The following is a 20,219-nucleotide window of genomic DNA, read 5'->3' on the forward strand; positions in this document are numbered from 1 at the left end:
AATCAAATGCTGCACGTCTTCTCTTTCCTCGCTGAGCGTCAGAGCGCTACTCCGCCGACAACAGTACTCCCATCAACAGCATATCCTTTTTCTGCTTTTTCTAGTCCTCTCATCGTAAGTTGGACATCGTCCACTTCACTGGATGGGAACTTGCTGAGGCAGTTTTTGGTGCAGCCGCAGGACCTCGTTGGAGTGTCAGCTGCTGCTGCTGCTGCAGCAGCAGCCTGTCCCTCACCAGCATCAGCAACATGCACCTGAGCAGCAGCAGCAGCAGCAGCAGCCTGTCCCTCAGCAGCGCCACCAACCTGTTGCATAGGGGCAGCAGCAGCAGCCTGTTCCCCCACTGGTTCTTGATTTTCTTGAACCGAAAAAGCATTTCAGAACAAACTCATGGACGGCTGTGTCCGTGTCCACATCACCTTCCCAGTACTGAAGCGATCGCTCGTCACCGTCATCCTCACTGGGCAATCCTGGCGCATCACAGGGTTCTGAGCCATCTGGAACGTCACCATGAAGGCTGGTGGAGACACCAACGACAGCAGCGGAAAGTGGAACAGCTGATCGTGACACTCGAATTTCTTCTCCGTCAGAATCGTCATCACTCGCGCTAGTGTCGGCATTGGATTCAGATTCAGCGCTGGGCGCGAGATACTGATCCTCACTGGCGGTGAGGACCAGGCTCAGTGCTTCGTCAACAGTGAAATGTCGATAGATACTCATCTCGGCGGAGGAATAGCAAAACAAGAACAGCGATGGAAAATCGCACTCGAGAAATTTCCAAACTAGCGCAGCTCGCTCCCCGAAGCGCGACGCAAATTTTTTCGATCTCAGCCGTACATTGGCCGATTTGAAAAAGGGAAATACCCACGTAGAGCTGGGACCTTGGGCCATCGCACTGTGCTATCCTGTAGAGCCTAGCGCTTACCATACTCGCGTTGCGAGCGCACGAATACTGTGGTGTATGTGAACTATGACGTAATCGACCTGTCAACTTTCAAGTGCGTGTTACTGCACTGTACAGTGAACATCGTTAGGGCCCTTTTCGCACGGCCCGGCTCAAATGTACGAGGTTGTCATCTAAAGTGTATTTTGCAACTCTGCTAAACATCAATGGTTCATGTTATGTTATTTTTGTTGCCTCCATACATGTAATTGTACTACATCTACAGCTCTAGTATTAGTGACAATCTTGCACATTACATGCCTGTTTTGTGCAAGCAGCATTGTCATTCGTTTGCCACCGTGACCGTGATCATGGATGACGACTGTCAACGTGAAAACGAGACAACAATATTAATCATGATGATGTGCACTCTGGTCGCATTCGATCGCTGCCTGTGTTTCCTCTTGCGTCGGGGAAATCCCAAGGAGTGTGTCGTCGGAAGTATGAACAGTATACTGAGTGCCATTTCTCGTGAAATTCGTCTTTGCCTTCTTTGCTGTGAACATCATTGATAATCGGTGTGACCGAACTATACAAACGCCCTGATGAAAGAGATATCCAACTCTCTTCCAAACATACTCGTAATGCTTTTCGTTAGTCACCGACACAGCCACGGCCCACGAGGCTAAATAAAGCCTCACAGTCACACTGGCTTCACTAGCATGTACAGTCATGTACATGTACATGTACATAATGTATAGCTAACACCAACATTTTGTTTGTCATGTACATGTACATGTACATGTACGTCATAGGCCAGGAATGGAAAGAAGATCTGCATGCACGACCGTCCACTTTTCAATGAGAAACGACAGGCGAATACTGGCAATAGCCTGCCATTGATCAAGCTTCATTCACCCATTCACCCCAAGTACAACAACCCCCCCCCCCCCGCCCGCCATATTGCTTATTCTGGCGTACTCGTACTTCAAAGTACATTGTACTCGTGAGCAACACTTGCTACCTTCCCTGGCTTGTCGACTCTTCCCAGCATTGGTTTCCTCTCTGCCCATATCAGTGGCAATATTAACGTTCTGCAGCAACTATTACTTGTTGAGTCATGGCTCCTACTACAAATGCAGAAACACTTCCAGGAGTGGTTGGATCTACATGTACAATGTACATGTACATGTAGATGACTGATTGTACATGTACATGCGGCACCATCGGTGTCCCTATCTGGCGTGCACCCAGCACCCCTACTGCCCTACTGCCCTAGATTGTGTGTCATTTACAATCAAAATGTACACCTACAATCAAGTCAGTTCCCTTTGGAGTCGCACATAGGGACCGGCGGATTCTGCTCGAAAGGGTGGCAGATTCTGCTCGAAAAGCAGTAAAATTGGCAGAACCATACAAACCTTATGGCGGGCAATTAAAAGTTCTGGAATTCTGCTCCATTTCTTTAGCCACACACCAAACATGCATGAAACTTACCAGAAAAAGTACCGAATTCTGCCCATTTCTCTGCCGGCAGAATCCGCTGGACCCTAGCCGCACAATACTTCTCCTCTACCTCATCACTCATCAGCTCACACAACCTTTTGAAGTGCTCTACGTACATGTACATTACATGTAGTTACCTGACATTGCGTTAGACCTCTTTCAAAGATGATGTAGGGTTCGGGCATGTGGGATTCTCCAGAGCTACATGTACATGTACATGACAGTATAGCATGGTATACCGGTGCAGGCAAGTGTTAGTCGACTCCTACTGCTAGCATTTACCGATACAGTGTATACATGTATATACAAAATAATATAACATCTTCACTAGTGTTTGTATATACAAAATAATAACATCTTCACTAGTTTGAGGATAACAATGTACATTTGTTAACAACGACATCATACCTTCGTCTAGTTTCGTTTGTTGTGCCCCTTTTTGGCAGGTTTATATTATTTTCTGAACTCCCAACACCTCAGCCAGGCTCAGGCAAGACCGGTACATACATGTACATGTACATTGTCATTGAATTTGTATACTGTGCTGAACATAACTGTAGTGCCATTGGGAGTCCAGGACATCTGTGCCTAGCGCCTATTGCCAGTATTGGTTTTGGCTACATTCGTCTGAGCTAACCGTGCCACGACCCGTACAGACTCTAGAGGAAGCCTGCGGGCAACATCTGATCAGGAATCAACAGCGTTCAACTCAGTATCAATGCACTTTGAAGTAAGTTGTTTTCAGTACCTACAGTACAATGTAGAATCCACACTCAGCGTGGTCTTTGCGCCCATACCACGGCTCGCCGCATGCCGGGACCGCACCTTTCCTCTCGACACAATGGCGCTGGTGCGTTGTGGTTGCACATCCTTCCTGTCTGGGCGACGCGCTGCCATCGAAATGACCTAGCAGTTTGTCTTCTAAACAATGCAAGCCTAGATGAAGGTCTGGCACGAGAAAAAGAACATCTAAAACGGAATGTTTCCAGTACAGTAAAACCTGCAACTAAAGTAGGCACCGGCGGATAATGCCGGCAGAAAAATTGGCAGAATTCGGTACCTTTTCTGGTAAGTTTCATACATGTTTGGTATGTGGATAAAGAAATGGAGCAGAATTCGAGGAATTGCCCGCCATAAGGTTAGTATGGTTCTGCCAATTTCACTGCTTTTCGAGCAGAATCTGCCACCTTTTCGAGCTGTTACTAAAGACCACCGTGACTAACGACCAGCCTGGTACTAAAGTCAAGACCACTTCGCCAGGCACGGACGGTCTCACATTCATTTACATGTGGGGTTGTGCGGTGCAAACCTCTAACTAAGGACCACACGCCGCTAAAGAAGACCGCTTTCTCTGGCTGGCCCAAGGGGTGGTCGCTAGTCACAGGTTTCACTGTACTACTACTAGTACTAGTAACTACCGACATCTGTGTCCGTGCTGTTTCCCATCATGCATCTGCTGGATAGCATCAGTACAGTTACACAAATACAAGTACAATCTACACGCCGGGCAGTCCGATCGGGGCACAGTACTCAGTATTCTACGACGCTGTGCTAAGCACGGCTTTGTGCGGGCAATCCCGGGCATGCGACATTGGCTGGCATTCACACAGGTGTACCCCGGACTCCCGGAGGGATTAAAAAATTACAGTAATTATTTATAGGCGTTCTAGGTTTTCTCTTGAACGTACAGGTAGTCGCCATGAATAGGCCCCAGTTTCACCCCGACTACCGGTACATGCACACCATGTAACTATTACTTGGTGTACATTGTGTCCATGTGTGTATGCGACCACTTTATTTGGTCCGGGCAGAGGCATCAGTGACGTTCACACACGAATAGATGATATGCCAAATAAGCGCTCGAAAAGTTGAGAGGGCATGCGATTGATGCGCCCAGGCTTAGCTTGTCAAGTGCACGGGATGTGCAAAGTACACGGATTTTAGGCTTGTTGCGCGCTTACGCGATCAGGTGCTGCACGTGCATGAATGGAATGCATGCAGTTCCACTGTTACCGCATTTCAGCATTCCGTCGGAGAAAATTTTCGGATAGAGAAAAGGAACTCTGACACCTTCGTGCTTAGTTTGCTTTCAATTTTTCATTTTGATACCCGGATATGGCAGCAAGAAATAGTACACCAGAAATTGCTTCTCGTTTTGCGAACCCACCTGTGGGCGAAACGATTGCTAGATGGACTTTTGCTCAGCTGAAGACTTACGTGAGTGAGAGATACCGGTAGATGGAAAGCGAGATGATTTGTTGCAGAGGTAAGACCGAAAGATTTTATTTTATTCTCAACGCCCCAGAGCCTAGGACAGGGGACAATGATGGCAGTCGGCGCCGAGCAGCGAAAGGGCGATGAAAATCCGTTCCTCCTTCACTGGTCGCTACAGCAGCAAATACCTTGACACCATCTGCATCGGGAACAGAAGAAGCTGCTTCCCCGGTGAAGAAAATAACAGACGCAGAATTTCCCGCCGAGGCCTGGACCCATCGCTCGGAGGATTAGCTATGTGGTGTTTCTGCTAGTGCTGTACTCCAGCATCTTCAGAATCGAGAAAGGTACCTAACGACACAGAAACCATTCGGGAATGAGTCCTTCTTCTCGCCATTCGTTTACAGTGTTGAGTGTTGCTTCCCAGAGCCAAATAATTCTGGACCGCAGAGATACTTTGTCAAGGCTAAGTGTTGGGCATCTCAAAAGAAGAAGGAGAGCTAAGTGTGTGCTACAGTGCTAAACTAGAGAAAAGCATGTACTCGAAGTGATGTCTGCATATAGCACTTGCACTGCAGCATTGCATGCTCCTTCCACCACATAGTCATTGTTGCATTGCTGCTGACCCTCAACTATTGTGAGATGAAAGGTCAATACCTGGCATATGCAACCTAGCAACAACAGCAATGGGGCCCAAGGGCCAAGGAACGTAGTTATGAAAACCCCTTAACCACCTGGGCATACTGACACTGGCAACATTGATTTGCCTTTGTACTGGGAATTCCCGCCTTCCTTATCCCACATCACAGAGAAGGTGCTCCTAACAGAGGCAATAGCAATAGAGCGCCGTAACCAACAGCAGATTGGCAGCGGCATATGGCATAGGCTGAGAAGCAAGACCCTGACTGCTTCGCGGTTTCACCTCATCCCTCACCCGAGTGAGATCACAGCGTTTCTTCCGTCATTGCTCCAGGCAACCAGTTTCTCATGTGCTTTCGCTATTAGTCAGGGCCAGCACAAATAGGAGTTGTTCTATTTGTATTGTATTTATTATTTTCCTAGGGCAATCCCTGCAGACAATACGCCTTTTTACAGGGTGCTCGAGGTAAGTGGGTAAAACAAAGTTGAATGAAAAACCGAGGCTGCATACTACGCCATTACGTATTGCTAAGGAGGTTACGTAGAAGGTTGTTATAACATAACAGCCTTTTACGCAGCCTCTGCGGCATGACGAAGGAGGCTGCCTAGCAGCACCCCGATGGAAGAAACCTCCAGCTATCAGAGACCAGGTACCTGTATGTTTTGCAAAGAGAAGCCATGTCGTGAAGAAGCATTAGGTAGGGCTAAAGCGAGGGTGTATCCCCTGGTCAAGGCTTCCGTAGCCAGCGTAGGGTGAATATTTGACCTAAAAACAAAGGAAACTCTGCAAAGAGGGGGCTGTGGCGGCCATGCACACATTTATAAAACAAGGCAAAAAGAAGGCGAAATAATTATTATAAGGTTATAATGGATGGCGACTGGAATATTTTGTGGCGGTGACAAATGGTGGCTGCTGGGTAGCCAAATGTTATCATAACAAATATCTTGAGACTCCGCTTGAAACGTCGAATGAGTGTGTTGTGCAAGGTTACTGATATGATGCCTTGTCTTTGAATCTGGATACTAGAACTCCAAACATGCGACTGTTAGTCATTTCGCTCAATCTTGCTACTTTATTCTTGCACTCACCCAGATTGCATTGAATACTGTCGAATGCTTCCTCCAGCGTAGGGACAGTATGCCTGGGATATCACTAGGTATGAGTCGTATGTCTTCAGGCAGCTCCTGTGCAGTAGCTCGCGACACGAGGCAGAGCGACGCCGGTTAGCATCAGCCGCTGTTGTCTTGATGGACCAGATTGAAAACTCCAGATACAAAATGTTTTACCAATCTTGCTCTGGCGATTTTCTTCCTTTTGTATGTAATCTTCTGGCAAGAAATGGTCAGATCACATCACTGTAGTGTCACCTTTTTTTTACTCTCCTTCTCTTTCCTCCCTTCGAATAGCAACAGTCCATTTCCTTCACAGTTCAGGATGATGGAAATTCATGGAAAAGACGAATACCATTTGCTGGGGCCGGGGAGTAACGCCGGTCACCAGTACATCCTGGAACACAGCAATGGTCGTGGTTGGTCGGTATCCGAAAACAAGACAGCGAAAAATCACTCCAGCCGCTATAAAGCAAGCAAACTGTTTCTTCTATCCAGATTTACAGCTTAAATTTTTCAGTAATCTCAAAGCCGAAGGAAGTGCTAAAACTAGTATTAGTAACGGTGGAACTGCATGCATTCCATTCATGCACATGCAGCACCTGATCACATAAGCACGCGACAAGCCTAAAATCCGTGTACTTTGCACATCCCGTGCACTTGACAAGCTAAGCCTGGGATCATCAATCGCATGCCCTCTCAACTTCAGGGGTCGCACTTGTGTACTTAGACATCGCAGCCATTTTTGATTCATCACGCACGCAGCACGTGCGCGTCAGGGTCGTGCAGCCAATCAGAGTTACGGAAAATTCAAAATATCGCAGTATTTGGGCGATTTGTAAAGGGTTCCTTGGCAGCCGTTTATCTAGCTACGGCGTCGAAAATCGCAGGGCTGCTTTGACGGCCAAGTACGCGGACATCTATCGAAAGAAATTTTGAAATCGGTCAAGTAGAAGGGAAATCCGTGTGTAGGGCTTTTCTGAGCGTTGTCGCCCTGCTTTACAGTATTCTGACAGTAAATCTATGTCGTTGAGGAAAAAATTGATTCGGTAGATTTACGGAGGAGATTCTAATAAAGAAAATGAGCCCTCGATCATCGAAATCGGAGAAGAGATGGCTGCCAAGGAACATTTTGAAGACTGCACTGACCGCCGGGCGCGAGCCGCTCGCGGGATCGCGCAGTGTCGGAAAGTACATGTACTTGGACTGCCTTCGAGTTGTTTATTTGATGCGCGGACGGGATCAGAATGATCTGCCTGCTGCAACGCTTTGCCCTGTGTCTTTGTTTTGGAACAATGTTCATGTACATTCATTGCTTTCTTTCTCCAACTCGGCGATGCCGCGTTGCTGGACCATGAAGACTCCAAGACGAACTCAAGCCGACACCGTGCGATTGTGATGTTTGTGTCACAGGTATCATACAAGTGCAGTCCGTGCAGTACGAAAAGTACCGATACGAGTGACATAAAACAAGGAAACCATACCGTCAGTAAGTCCCGATAGGATCGCTTTCCGTAGCAGGTGTACTCGTTGCTGGAATACTCCTTGCGGATCGAAGCAACTTTGCAAACAGAACGTCTTCCTCCTGAGAAATACTCCACTCGCATGATTCCCACGGTCGTTGTTCTGAGTATTGACACGCGAATTCAAAGCGGGAATACTTGCGCGCAAGCCTTAGACTTCCACTTACCAGTAAGTTTGCTGTTGTGACTTACAACTAAATGGAAGTCTATTTTGAAAGGAGAACGGGGAAAGAGAACATCGCCGTGTCAAAACAAGAACGGTATCAGTGAAGAAGAAACTCTGTTCACAGAAATCATAGGTAGCTACAGCTTTGTAGCGCTTGTACAGTTTTTGTATGCAAACAATGCATTGAGAACCACACACGTGATCCAAAAGAGCACGCGTCGCGCATGCAGTCAAAAGCAAGATGGCCGCGATGTCGAGAGCTGATCATGATACCAAGTGCGACCCCTAAACTTTTCGGCTTTTCGGCTTATTTGGCATATCATCTATTAGGGGTGTCATCGTGGTCATTAATGTTTGCGCAGTACATGTACATGTGCGTGTTTGTGCACTACGTCACCAGTACGTGGATTGAGTGGAGTCAGTGGACTTCTGCTTTCCTGCATTACATGCAGTGTGTTGGGCGACTACCTCTTTGCATGGATAAACTGGACCAGACGCAAGCACAATCCCCGCGAGCAGGAAACCATGATTAATTGATTATGCATGCACTTGGATTGCGGAAAGGATTCTCTTTCTACGTAGCGTGCACAGCAGATAATCATCCTTGCCTACAATAAGTACATCCTGGTCCGAGGAAAGGTCACCAAACTCATGGCTAGTCATGCCAATCCATAGCAGAACTGCAAATGGGATGAAAGGGAGATGCAAGCTGCACGGGTCGTACTCTTGACCCCGGTAGCGAGAAGATAGAGATCTTGAACAAGAGTTATTATAATGTACATGTCGTAGTATTTTAGTGCCTAGTAGTAGTACAGTAGTAGTAGTTCCACGTACAATGACATTATGTACATGTACGTGTACATGTAGATCATTCCACGCGACAATTCATGCGATCAATGATCGTTTTATTTTATTGTCTGCCCTGCTTACATTATACATTCATTGTATGTTGGTATAGTGCTGGTATGCATCAATACCACTACTACTCACACTACACTAGTAGTAGTAGTATTGATCCGAAAAGCTTTTCGTCCACAAAACTCTCTTCATGCTGCAAATCATGACACTTGACAGCCGGCGGACGTCAAAACCAGCCTTTCTTTTTTTTTTTTTTTTTTTTTTTTTTTAAACCAGCAGTTTTTTTTTTTAAACCAGCCTTTCTCCACACGTACACCATGTACACACACAATGCGACCTGGTTGATGCGTGCATGGTTCTACTACGAAGTACGATACGGAGTCTGAGTCACGAGTGAGTGTAGTGAGGGCCCCTACCAAGTAGATCTACTATGCATGCCTACTGTGGCCCTCAGTCAGAGTCAGATCATACTGAGTCTGTGCATGTACATCTTGGTGTCATAACTATGTCTTAAAATAATAATAAGCATTACACTACAGTACTCAGTAGTCAGTACTAGTAAAATGTAGGTCTACTTAGCAGAACACCAAGAACACTGCCAAAGCAGGCCAGCGCCGGGGGCATGCATGTGCGGCCGAGAAGGGTTCTCACCCGTCCAACTACGTCGTCAGGCGTGAATCTAGCACTACGTACTACATGATTGTACAAGTCTTTGACCGAGAAAGAGGCCGAGCCCCGGCTGCCAGAAATGGCAGGCAGCATAGCCAGTGACAGACTCGTGTGCATGGTCAAACTAGCACCGGCTGCACCTACGAAAATCAGTAAGACAGTCAGTATGAAACACCGCATTTAATTTTTGGAGTCGACCTGGCCATGGCCTGGAGGTGCTACATTTCTCAACACGGCAGCGAGTAGATCTACCGGGTGCAGTGCGCGCTAGCCGCTATAGCTAGCTAGCGGTCATCATGGTCATGCAACTCTGAAACGAGGCTCATGCATCATCATTTCCTAGTGCGAGTTTTGAAAGGGATTTTTTTAGCGTGGCCTGCCAGGCGTGTACCAGGCCAGTGCAGCGACTACTGCGCGTGAATCCAACAAAGCCAAAAAGGGGAGATCGACACGGGTTGAAACTTACTTCACAGAGAAAAGGGTGAAAGCCAAAGGACCTCTTGTCAACGTTGAATGTGTTCGCTACGAATCAGCAGGCATCCAGCCAGCGATAGATGAGGAGCGTTTATATACGGTGCAAACTTTCTGAGAGCAGCTATAGGCTAGCACTTCTGAACCGTTTCTGCTCACCCCGACGCGCAGATAAAGGTGTGACACTCCCGAATCAAGCTTCACTGAGCAGCGATTGTTCACAATACAGTGTTTCGTTTTGCGCTGTTAGTTCTGCTCGCGGAAGGCCGCTCTCTTCCAATCGGTGCCGACGATACACGGTGCAGTGGTGGAAGTGGTGTGTGCTGTGGTCGAGTGGCCTCTGTACAAATGCGTGGAGCAATGTTAGCCAAACTGAAGTCTGGTCTGCTGAACAGCAAGGCTGGTGGTAGCTCTCCATTGCCGCATGGCAAGGAGACGCGGACCAGTCCTTCTGGTGGTGGCAGTGTGACTGCGGCCGACGAGGGAGACAGCGACGAGCATTTCGACGAGCCACTGGACCCAAACTATATGCTGCAGACGCAGGAGAAGAAACAGCAGCAGTTGGCCCGTAGCGTCAGCAACAACATGGAACGAATACCGCACCGCTCCAGCCCTGGGCGCAGTCCAGTTCCTGTTCGTCGTGGAGGCTCGCCACGCAACAAGGCGACGACCACCTCGCATGGTTCACTGGAAGTAAGCGCGCTTAGTGGCGGCTGTAGTGGTGAGTCGAGCCTGGACAGCCCCAACATGAGCCGTTCGCGAACGCTCCCTGGTGGTTCGAGTCCATCCACCTCCAAATTTCCCACTTCGCCGTCCATGGGCTCCATTTCAGGTGGCAACAGTCGCTCGGACGTGCGGGACAACTCCGTAGCACCTGGGGGCTCCTCCGTAACTGTGGCGTTCAAAAAGAAGGCCAAGGAAATCAGAACCCTCCCGGCATCGGCTCCAACGGAGCCCTCCATCGTTGTCGTGCGCGGAGGTAAGATTGTTGTGGCCTCGTTCCGGGGGTGCGATTGTGCTCGTGTGTAGTATTGTTGCTGTAACTCTCGTGCGTTGTATTGTTCTTGACCGCTTTTCTTTGTAACCATCAGTACTTGTAGTGATAAGGTACCCGCCGTAACTATTACTTATGGCACATGTGAATCTGTGATTACATCTTCCCGCAGAACAAAGTCCCGTGCGAGTCTTTATCTTCTATACTTTGGTTTGTAAGTGCAACTACTCTAGTAGTATAGGACACGCTCATTTTTGTGTTCCACTCTGTTACAGACGAAAGGGTTTGCGTGCCAGGAGTGTGTTCCTGTCGTGTACAAACTCTCCTCTGAGGAGTGTGTGCAGCCTGAGTCGAGTTCATGTAGTTCGTCTCGCACTAGTCCATTTCTATGGTGGATTAGATGCGGTGTATACTCCATTTCGAGTGGGACACGCGGATGTGCTGTTATTATAATAGTACTGTGGGGCGAGCGAAAGAGGAAGATATTCTTCCTGAGAGAGAAACAGGCGGAAGGAAGGACGGTCGTGACGAGCACATGGTCTGCTTTGCTGGCTACCTGGATGGGTGTCAGTAGGTGATTATGAGCACAATGAGAGAACGAGAGAGAAATGGAGACAATAATAGGGTCCATTGCATGACAAATGCCGGTCGGGAGATTTATTTTGAAGGCTCTTTCCGTGTAATCACAGCGTGTGGCACGACGGTTGCCGTGTTCTAGTAATCCCCGTAATTCTGTACAAGTCATGATTGTATATCGCGATATCGTGCAGCTTAGTTCGTTTTTGTGTTCCTATGGCTATGGCTGTTCCACACTGTCAGCCAACACTCAACAGAATTTCTTATGATCTGGTTAGACTCGGCCGGCGTGACGCGATGGCGGGTCTAGCAAAGCTGGGAAGCATGGTAATCATTATTATGAATTTATGATTGTTCTGTGATTCTTTGGCGTTTGGAGCGTCAAGTCGCTGACCACGTTCGATGGAACCTAGAAATCTAACCTTAGCAGTGTGTGTGGGATGTTGATTGTTCCAGGGAAGAGCAGAAAGGTGTTGACAACGTAAGTCGTTCATGAAACAACTCGGAGATAAGCTATCGAACCACGAGACTCGTGAAGCGAGCGTAGCACCAAGACGTGTATTGCTGGAAGTGACAGGAGAGAAAATCCATTTAGCGCACTGCAATTTTTGCGCAACTTGATCATCCAGGTCTATGGAAAAATAGTTCTAGTACTAGTACCATGACTAGTAGTCGATGTTCAGCACCATGTAGATCTACATGACTGTGTTGATATTCAATCGACAGTGGTGCTCTGAGGAGTCCATCGTAATACTTTGATTGAATGCACGACCGGTGAAGAATGTTGCCAGTCACGAAAATGGTTGTGTTCACAGCGACAAGAAGAAGAAAATTAAATTCCGACCTTTCAATGATTCTGCTTGCCATGGGGTGGCTGGATCAGTTCGGCATAACAGTCGATCAATTATCCGAATACAAGTAGTTCTCTGCAAGGGTTTAGGAGGGGATATGTGCAGGCAAAAGGGTGTCTGCGCGCATCCAACAAGTATTTGTTCTGTGGTATTAGTGCAACCGCAAGGCAAACATTGCAACAACTCAATGATAGACATAACTATTGTGTGTTCTTGCATGCTGTACATGAACTACTCTGCATGGCGCAGTACAATACCAATAGAGAAAATAGTCCAGCTCTTCTCAGATCTTATGCAACAATAGTGATTGATGTCTGCGCCGCCCAACAGATCAGTGAGACTGACTTATAAGTGTGCGTTGTCACCATACACGGGATTTGTGTTAGCGGCACTTAACCTGTTGCTTGCTACGTGTGTGCTTCAATTGGGTGGCAGCTCCTCAGCATTCAGTGCTGACCTCAGACCTGCTTCTACGCAGTTCCTCAGTGTCACCTGCGTATAACTATTTTGTGTTGTCGGGAAGCAAACTGTTCTTTGTTGCGCTGTTTTCTGACAACTTTGTGGCTGGTGCTGCTTGGTCGGACGAAACTTTAAACGCGAAGACCGCAATGGACCGCACTTTTGTCATCATCACGGTGAAACAAAATCTGATGATAGCGTAAATAGCAGGCAACACGGCACTGATTCATGCCGTGTGCTGATGTTCTGCAGTGGACTAGTTATGTTGTGCGCGGAATGAGAAAGTGAATCTTGATTTGAGTTTAGCATAGACAGCAATTAATTGCGTCGTTGCTAACCGCGATGCAGTGTTGCGATTGTATCATAGTCAAAATGTGATCCAATCACCGTTGTAAAGTATGTCCTGCTGTGGGCTAGCAGCAATGTGGGCTGATTCTCTGCTCCTCCCCCGCCTCCTAATTGAAACATTTCACAAGAGGCGGCTTCAGACTTTTGCCGTAAGTATGCAGGTCAGTTTGCGCAATGTGATGTAGTTGCTGCTATGCCGTGAGTCAGCCGTGTGGGGTTGGCGTTGCATTATGTGTGGATCACGGCCGGTGGGTATTGAACCTGGGCCGTTACGGAAGCCGGAAGGCACAGGTTGTCGCTGAAGGAAAGGCTGTGCGTTCGTTCGCAGATGACCCGTTATCCGTCTGCACTCATTAAAAGAAATAGCCAGTGCTGGTACGATTGATTAACCGCCGGTTGAGTTTGCTAGCATTGGTTTGTTTGAAGAAAAACATATCACAGCATGTTTAACTCGGATGTTGAGAAAACAACATGCGTGCGTGTGTCCCTTTTGTTGTATTATTGTAACATTAGTAAGATTTCCCCTGCGTTGCTGCGTGACCAGGGTGTACTCTGTTGGGTTGACATTCTGGCTAGTACTGTCCTACTTCGAAGTACACAACGTAATGGTGACAAGTCACTTTGGGCAGTAGAAAAAAGGAATGGAGCATTGGCTGTGTTCCCAAACACACTCCTCTCTTAATAAATAAAACGGTATGGCTATTGGCAATGAACCAGTGATAGTAACTAATATGTTGTCGCCAACGCGTCAGATGATTTAATCATGAGTGCTCTGTGACCCTGTGGGAGAGTGGGAGTTTGAACGCCAGTGGATATACGTGATGTGTGCACGTAGACATCAACATTCAACAATGAATCACTCTGTTGCTCAGGTCCTCTGTAGTGATTGTAGCCAATGTCCCGTGACAGCTTGTGGGTGCTGCCTGTATGACAGCCCACACGCAGCACCTTTGTTTTGGTGTTTGTTATTCGGGGAGAGTCCTTCAGCGGCGAGTTTGACATGATTCCAGACAAGCAATGAGACTTCGAGTCACGCTTGACGTGATTTCAGCCAAGTACTGTAATGATGCTGGCCCCGAAGAAGGTCTCGTTTTGCCCAACATGAAAGATTGAGTACTAGACCTACCTACCCTTGTTAGTCACTGCATAGAGTATGTTGTGTGTGCTACAGCTCTTGTGCCCTCGGTTTAATAGCTTGTGTGCACCTGTGTTGTTGGTTTGCTGATGCAGCGGCTCCGAACGACGACTACGTCGACCCGTTCGATGCTAAACTACGGGGTGCCCTGCTGGGTGCGCAGGCAGCCACGTCTGGATCCCCGTCCGCCGGCGGGAACGGCGCCGGTCATCGGCGACACGAACCGTCCGACACGTACGAGGACCCGTTCGACAGCAAGCGCAATGGCCTGTCCGCCCCGAAGCCCGTGCCGGCTGCCGCATCCGACACGTACGAGGACCCGTTCGACACCAAGCATAATGGCGCGTATTTGAGCAGCGGCGGGAGAAATTCCCGCCGCTCGTCCCCACCGGCGGCGGATAACGACGTGTACGATTCGCCGATCGATGCACGTTCCAGTCCACTGCCTCCGACACAGTCTGATGATGGTAATAACTACATGGATCCGTTTGATCAGAAACCTCGGCCGCGCTCCAGTCCTCTGCCGCAGAAAAAAACGTCCAAGGTATGCAGGTTGTTTCTTGGACTAGCATAGAACATGTGTAGCTTGTTGTCCTGGTTTCTGCTAGAGGAACAGGAAGAGAAGAAGTATAATTATATACTGCTGCTGCTGCTGCACTGCTGTTGGTTTATCTAGGTGTGTCAAGCAGACAAGTGTGAACATCAGACCTTTGTTTGCAGGCGGGTGATACATGTATTGCATGGTGATTGAACCTGTCGTAGTCGGGGAGTGCAAATGCATAGAGACTAGTCCTTGCCATCTCCCCGCATGCATTCTTATACCAGCACTTGATAACTAGACGAAGGTTTATGGGCGATACATGTACATGGAAATATTACACAATACTCAATCTGCGGACAGAACTGGTTCGTTCTTTGTGGGCTCATCAGTGCAGCACAGAGAAAATGAGGCCGAACCTGATAGCAATGAAAAATAAATTTTCCGAAACCAGATTGAAACCAGGCCCGAATGTACCTTGCCAGAGTGCTCAAACTGACAAGTCATATCAGTCGTATGGAAATATTACACACATACACACACATACACGCGCACACCATGTACCACACACACGCACACACACATACACACATGCAAACACATGCACATACGCACACACACACACACACACACACACACACACACACACACACCGTGGCACAGTTCCAAGCCAGTTGATGTAACATGCGTTTGTGCGGTTTTGTACTTCTGTTCTGGAATAGGTGAGACTTGTGGACAACGGCAAACTACCTCCATCCTTATCAAGCGACGGGAACTACTGTGAACCATTTGATGCGATACGTACTAATGGAGGAGTTTATCCCCCAGCAACGGCTGCTGCTATTCCGCCACGTAAGCACTCCAGTACCGCATCTACCACGTCGCGACTCTCGACAGGTTCGATCGGAGAACTGCGCACAGGACCCCCTAGAACGATCAGCGTGCCCGAAGTGCTAATCGATTCTGTGAGTTTGTCGTGCCGTCCGATTTAACAAAATAATGTGTAGTGATTGCTTTTGCTGTGGGTGGAACTTGGTCAAAAAGAAAGTCTTGAGGGTGGAACTTGAGTTGTGCAAATACGGTCATTGCATATGTTTTGTACGGAGTGCATAATGCTTTGCATGGAGACTGGGGAGAATGGAGTGGAAACCAATACTAGTTAGTGTTGTGTCCTGTCCAAGGCAGATCAACTCTTTGAAAGATGAGAACAATTAGATCAGCGACACACAATGGCTTTAAAAAGGGAAGCTGGCTGCAAAGGCGGCTTGAACGGTGACGTGCGAATGTGATAGCGTTATGCGCAAGGCGCGAGAGGTGCAGCAGCGCAGCATACAACAGTGCATAGAAGCAGGTGCGGACAGTAGCAACCTCAGTGCCAAGTCCCATGCAGGGAAAGGTGCTATATATCACCACAGTTAGGTATTGAGTGGCAGCAGCAAACAGCACTAGTTTGTATGGAGACTGGAGTGTCGAGTTGTATTGAGTCTCAGCAGCAAAGAGCACTAGTTTGTATGGAGACTGGAGTGTCGAGTTGTATTGAGTGACAAGCCATACAAACCGCGTTAGTTCGAGTGGCACGCCAGCACTAGCACCCCAGGTCGCGACAGCTTTGCGCTGCGTACAAAGCTTCTCTGGAGCATGGTGATGTAATTGCGCAACCTCATGCCCCCCCCCCCTTGTGGCCTTTCTGGCAATCTGCCTGGAAGTAGCATGAAAAGGATGAAAATGGGTGGCTCTGGAAGTGGATTTTTGTGTCCTTGGCAAACACTGGACTACTATAGTGCCTCCCAGGTTGGTGGCATGCAGTGATTTTACATGACTGTCTCTTCCAGAGTATCTACGTTGTAGCAGCCCGGCTAGCTCAGTCGGTAGAGCATGAGACTCTTAATCTCAGGGTCGTGGGTTCGAGCCCCACGTTGGGCGCTAATTTTTTTTAGATATTTAAGTAGCTGAGTTTACCCGCCATAACTCGCGCCATCCATTGTATTGTACGGAAAAGAGCGAATACAAGTGTACCACCAGGATCGCCCAAATTGAAAATATGCACCTTTTTGTTATTTTACTCACTCCTCTCTGAACTATTGATGTACTGCTAGTACAAACATGTCTTGTATATCTTTATAATTTTGTGTTGCGTTCCCCGCAGACACGGAATGACGATGAGCCGGTATCTTCTAGAGGAGGTCAGCGACATGGTGGTATGAGTCCGATGCGTGAACCGAGCTCAGACTACTGCGAGCCGCTCGACTCGGTTCTGAGACACGCCCGAGCATCGCAGAACAGCAGCGGTGGCAGGTCGCCAGTGCATCCCCGATCTCCGTCGTCCGAACGAGCCCCGGGTGAGAGGAGTCCAGTAAGTACCTACTGCAAACCGGGAAACGTTCGCACCGGTTTTTTCAACTTTTTTGTTTGTGATTTGCGAGCACAGACAAACCTGCACCTGGAGATGTTTGCGATTGGTGCACAATTCCTCAGTCTCTTTACTTCAGTTCTATGTTTCGTGCTGGCCCGGATTACTTCTGCGATTTCACACCTGTCGCGAAACCCCGGAAAAAATCCGGACCATATAGGTTTCTGGGTTAACAGCACTTGAGAGATTGGTTTGCAAAGAAATGTTTCCAGAACTCATTGCGACCTGGTTTTGTGCCTGTCAGTGTGGGTGAACGCGCGCCTGCCTTCTCCGTCTCGGCAATTGATATTGCATATGCTGCTGGTCAGGTCTTGCGCTCTCGGTATTGTTTTGGCTGCCGCAAGTACACTAAAAGCTGCCAAGGTGACCACCTCCGTGTTCAAGAGCACCACTAAAACTAGGACCAAGGGATATCATTTCCAGTGCAATGACCCTGGAAAATGAGACCCATGTGCATGGCGAGCATATTATTATTTTAAAGGCTTCCTTAGCATATGAGCATGCGCGCAAACAAAACATAACGCATGACAATGACGTAACCGTTACTTGGTTCATGTAGAAACTATACATACAACCAAAACCAGTCCAACAGAGTCAAAAGCAGAACGCAAAACAAACCAAAATAAACGAAAGGACCACAACAAAAATGAGCCATGAAAAGTCTTTCTTTCCAATAGAACCGATACACAACACCTCCTGAGCGGTCAGCTTATGCAGGCTTCACTGTACATAGAAGAGTGGCAGTATCCCGCTTGCAACCAGTGCGTTAACCCAGACATAGTGTGCGTTAGTGGCTGATGTGATCGTCTCTCTTGTGTTCTCTGTGTGCTCTGCAGGAGAACTCCTTACCCGGCTCCACGAATATCTCCAGATCGAACTCATCCAGATCAATACGCAACGATGGAGAAGTGCCTCCAGAAAAGCTGCCGCTCGATGATCAACCGTAAGTGCAACGTTTGCTGTCCTCTGCTGCAGGTTATGGTGCGTTCTCGCTCCTTGTCCAGAGCATCTCCTTCCAGAATACTACTCCCTCTCTCCCCTTCTGATGCAACTTCTTGTAAAAGATACTGTGTTTGGTGTTTGGTGTTTGATCAGAACTGCCACATGTGCACTGTATTTTTTATTTGTGAGTTGCCTGTAGTCCAGTGCAGATGTGTAATAGCAGCGGAGTGGCCTCTTAGGCTGCATAGCCGGGACGTTTTGCTGTGTTGTTCTCTTGACCTGCCCCGCCATGCAGCCAAGAACATTGTTCATCTCCCCGGTGTGCCTGTACTGATAAGCATAGTTTGGTGTGCTTCTTTTTTTCCATGCTGCAATGCGTAGATGGTATCACGGAGCACTGCGCAGAGATGATGCAGAGCGGCGGCTGGCTGGCGCTGCTGCAGGCTACTTCATCATTCGGCAAAGCGAGAGCTGTCTAACAGACTTCTCCCTCTCACTGAGGTACGTCTTTTTTGTTTTTTGTTTGTTTGTACTTGGTAGACTTTATTTGAATTCGCAAATCCAAACGAGCACAAATGAGTATAGAGTATGGATATACATACTCTATACTCATTTGTGCTCGTTTGGAAGTGGCGAATGGAGTGTTGCAACTGGGATCTTTTGCTTGTGACGTGAATAATAAGAGATTTTTTGTAACTCTGGAGACATCTACCTTGGCAGGAATGTATGTATCTTTTCTATTTGTCTGCTCTGTGAATGGGATGGCAGTTTTAAGTGTCAAGCATCGACGTATCAATTTTCGAATGCATTGTTTCACTCGTGCTCAATTCCTTCTTGTTGTGTGGGTGGACTTTTGCTGTGCGTTTTGCATGTGCCTGTGTGTGTTCATGTATGTATTATTGTGCGCATGCGTTGCTGTGCAGGAATCACCACGAGACGATGCACTTGAAGATCCACCGCCGCTCCAAGGACAACCGCTTCGTGCTGGGCCTTCACAGCATGCCGTTCCGCAGCATTCCGGAGATGATCACCTACTACCTCAAGCACAACCTGCCCATCCGCGGCGCAGAGCACATCTCACTGGTGCAGGGACTTCCCCGCAACAGCCCTATCTACGCCAATGTACACCTCGTGGATGGCTCCTCATAGGGCTCTCACTGGCACAGTAACTTCCCCTCAGCAGCTCTATCTACGCCAATATGCACCTTGAGGATGGCTCCTCATAGTGCTCGGAGAGAGAGAGAGACCTACCTAGATGCATAATGCTTTGCCGAAATTATGCAAGTGCTCAACGTATACAAGTTTAACCCTGACAAGACAAATGGCCTACGGGTTGATTCGTCGGTCAACAAAATCCTATACAAGTACCTGAAGCATATCACCGTATCTTTACTGCTAGGATAGATCCTGTGATAACTTTCACTAGTTTAGAGGTATCAACTGGCAATCCAAGGGGTTGCTCCATTGCCGCGACTTGAGTGCTAAAGTAATTAGTGTAGAAACTTTCTCTTTTTCTAGCTTGCGGCTCAATCAGAGTTTTCTCCACACTAGATGCAGGAGGGTGAGAACACAGCGAGACGTGATTATTGTGTCATTTTACCACCGGCTTTGAGTAATCAATGACTTTTTTTATCTCCGTTTCATCAGTCTTTCTTCGTCATGTCGTCTAGCGCGCGCGACCTTGAGAACTCCACACGCGATTTGTGCGCTGATATCTTTCTGCCTATTCACGCAATGTGTAATTTCTCTTTCTTCTGTTTTTCAAGATTTTAGCTGTCACACACGTGTGGCAATATACCAGGGATCTACAAGAATGAAAGATGAAATTCTCACACAAGAGTGTGGTGTGATATGTGTGCGATGATACCAAGCTACCTCCAGACAAAATTTACACCCCCCCCCCCCCTTGTGTGATTTTGTGACCTGC

The 20,219-nt window shown here is 47.9% G+C and overlaps 1 protein-coding gene and 1 non-coding gene across 2 annotated transcripts; both read left to right on the plus strand.

Moving 5' to 3' along the window:
- Positions 1-9,961: 9,961 nt before the first annotated feature.
- LOC135819450 (uncharacterized) lies at positions 9,962-20,127 on the plus strand. Its single transcript, XM_065332663.1, has 7 exons — positions 9,962-11,018; positions 14,498-14,946; positions 15,663-15,905; positions 17,087-17,293; positions 18,187-18,293; positions 18,674-18,793; positions 19,216-20,127. The coding sequence occupies exons 1-7, from the start codon at positions 10,388-10,390 to the stop codon at positions 19,439-19,441; spliced, it is 1,983 nt and encodes a 660-aa protein (XP_065188735.1). The 5' UTR covers positions 9,962-10,387; the 3' UTR covers positions 19,442-20,127.
- On the plus strand, positions 16,791-16,863 carry Trnak-cuu (transfer RNA lysine (anticodon CUU)). Its single transcript has one exon. It is a non-coding gene; the product is annotated as a tRNA-Lys (tRNA).
- Positions 20,128-20,219: the final 92 nt, after the last annotated feature.

The sequence above is a fragment of the Sycon ciliatum genome, chromosome 6 (genome assembly GCF_964019385.1).
Source record: "Sycon ciliatum chromosome 6, ocSycCili1.1, whole genome shotgun sequence".
Classification (NCBI taxonomy): domain Eukaryota; kingdom Metazoa; phylum Porifera; class Calcarea; order Leucosolenida; family Sycettidae; genus Sycon; species Sycon ciliatum.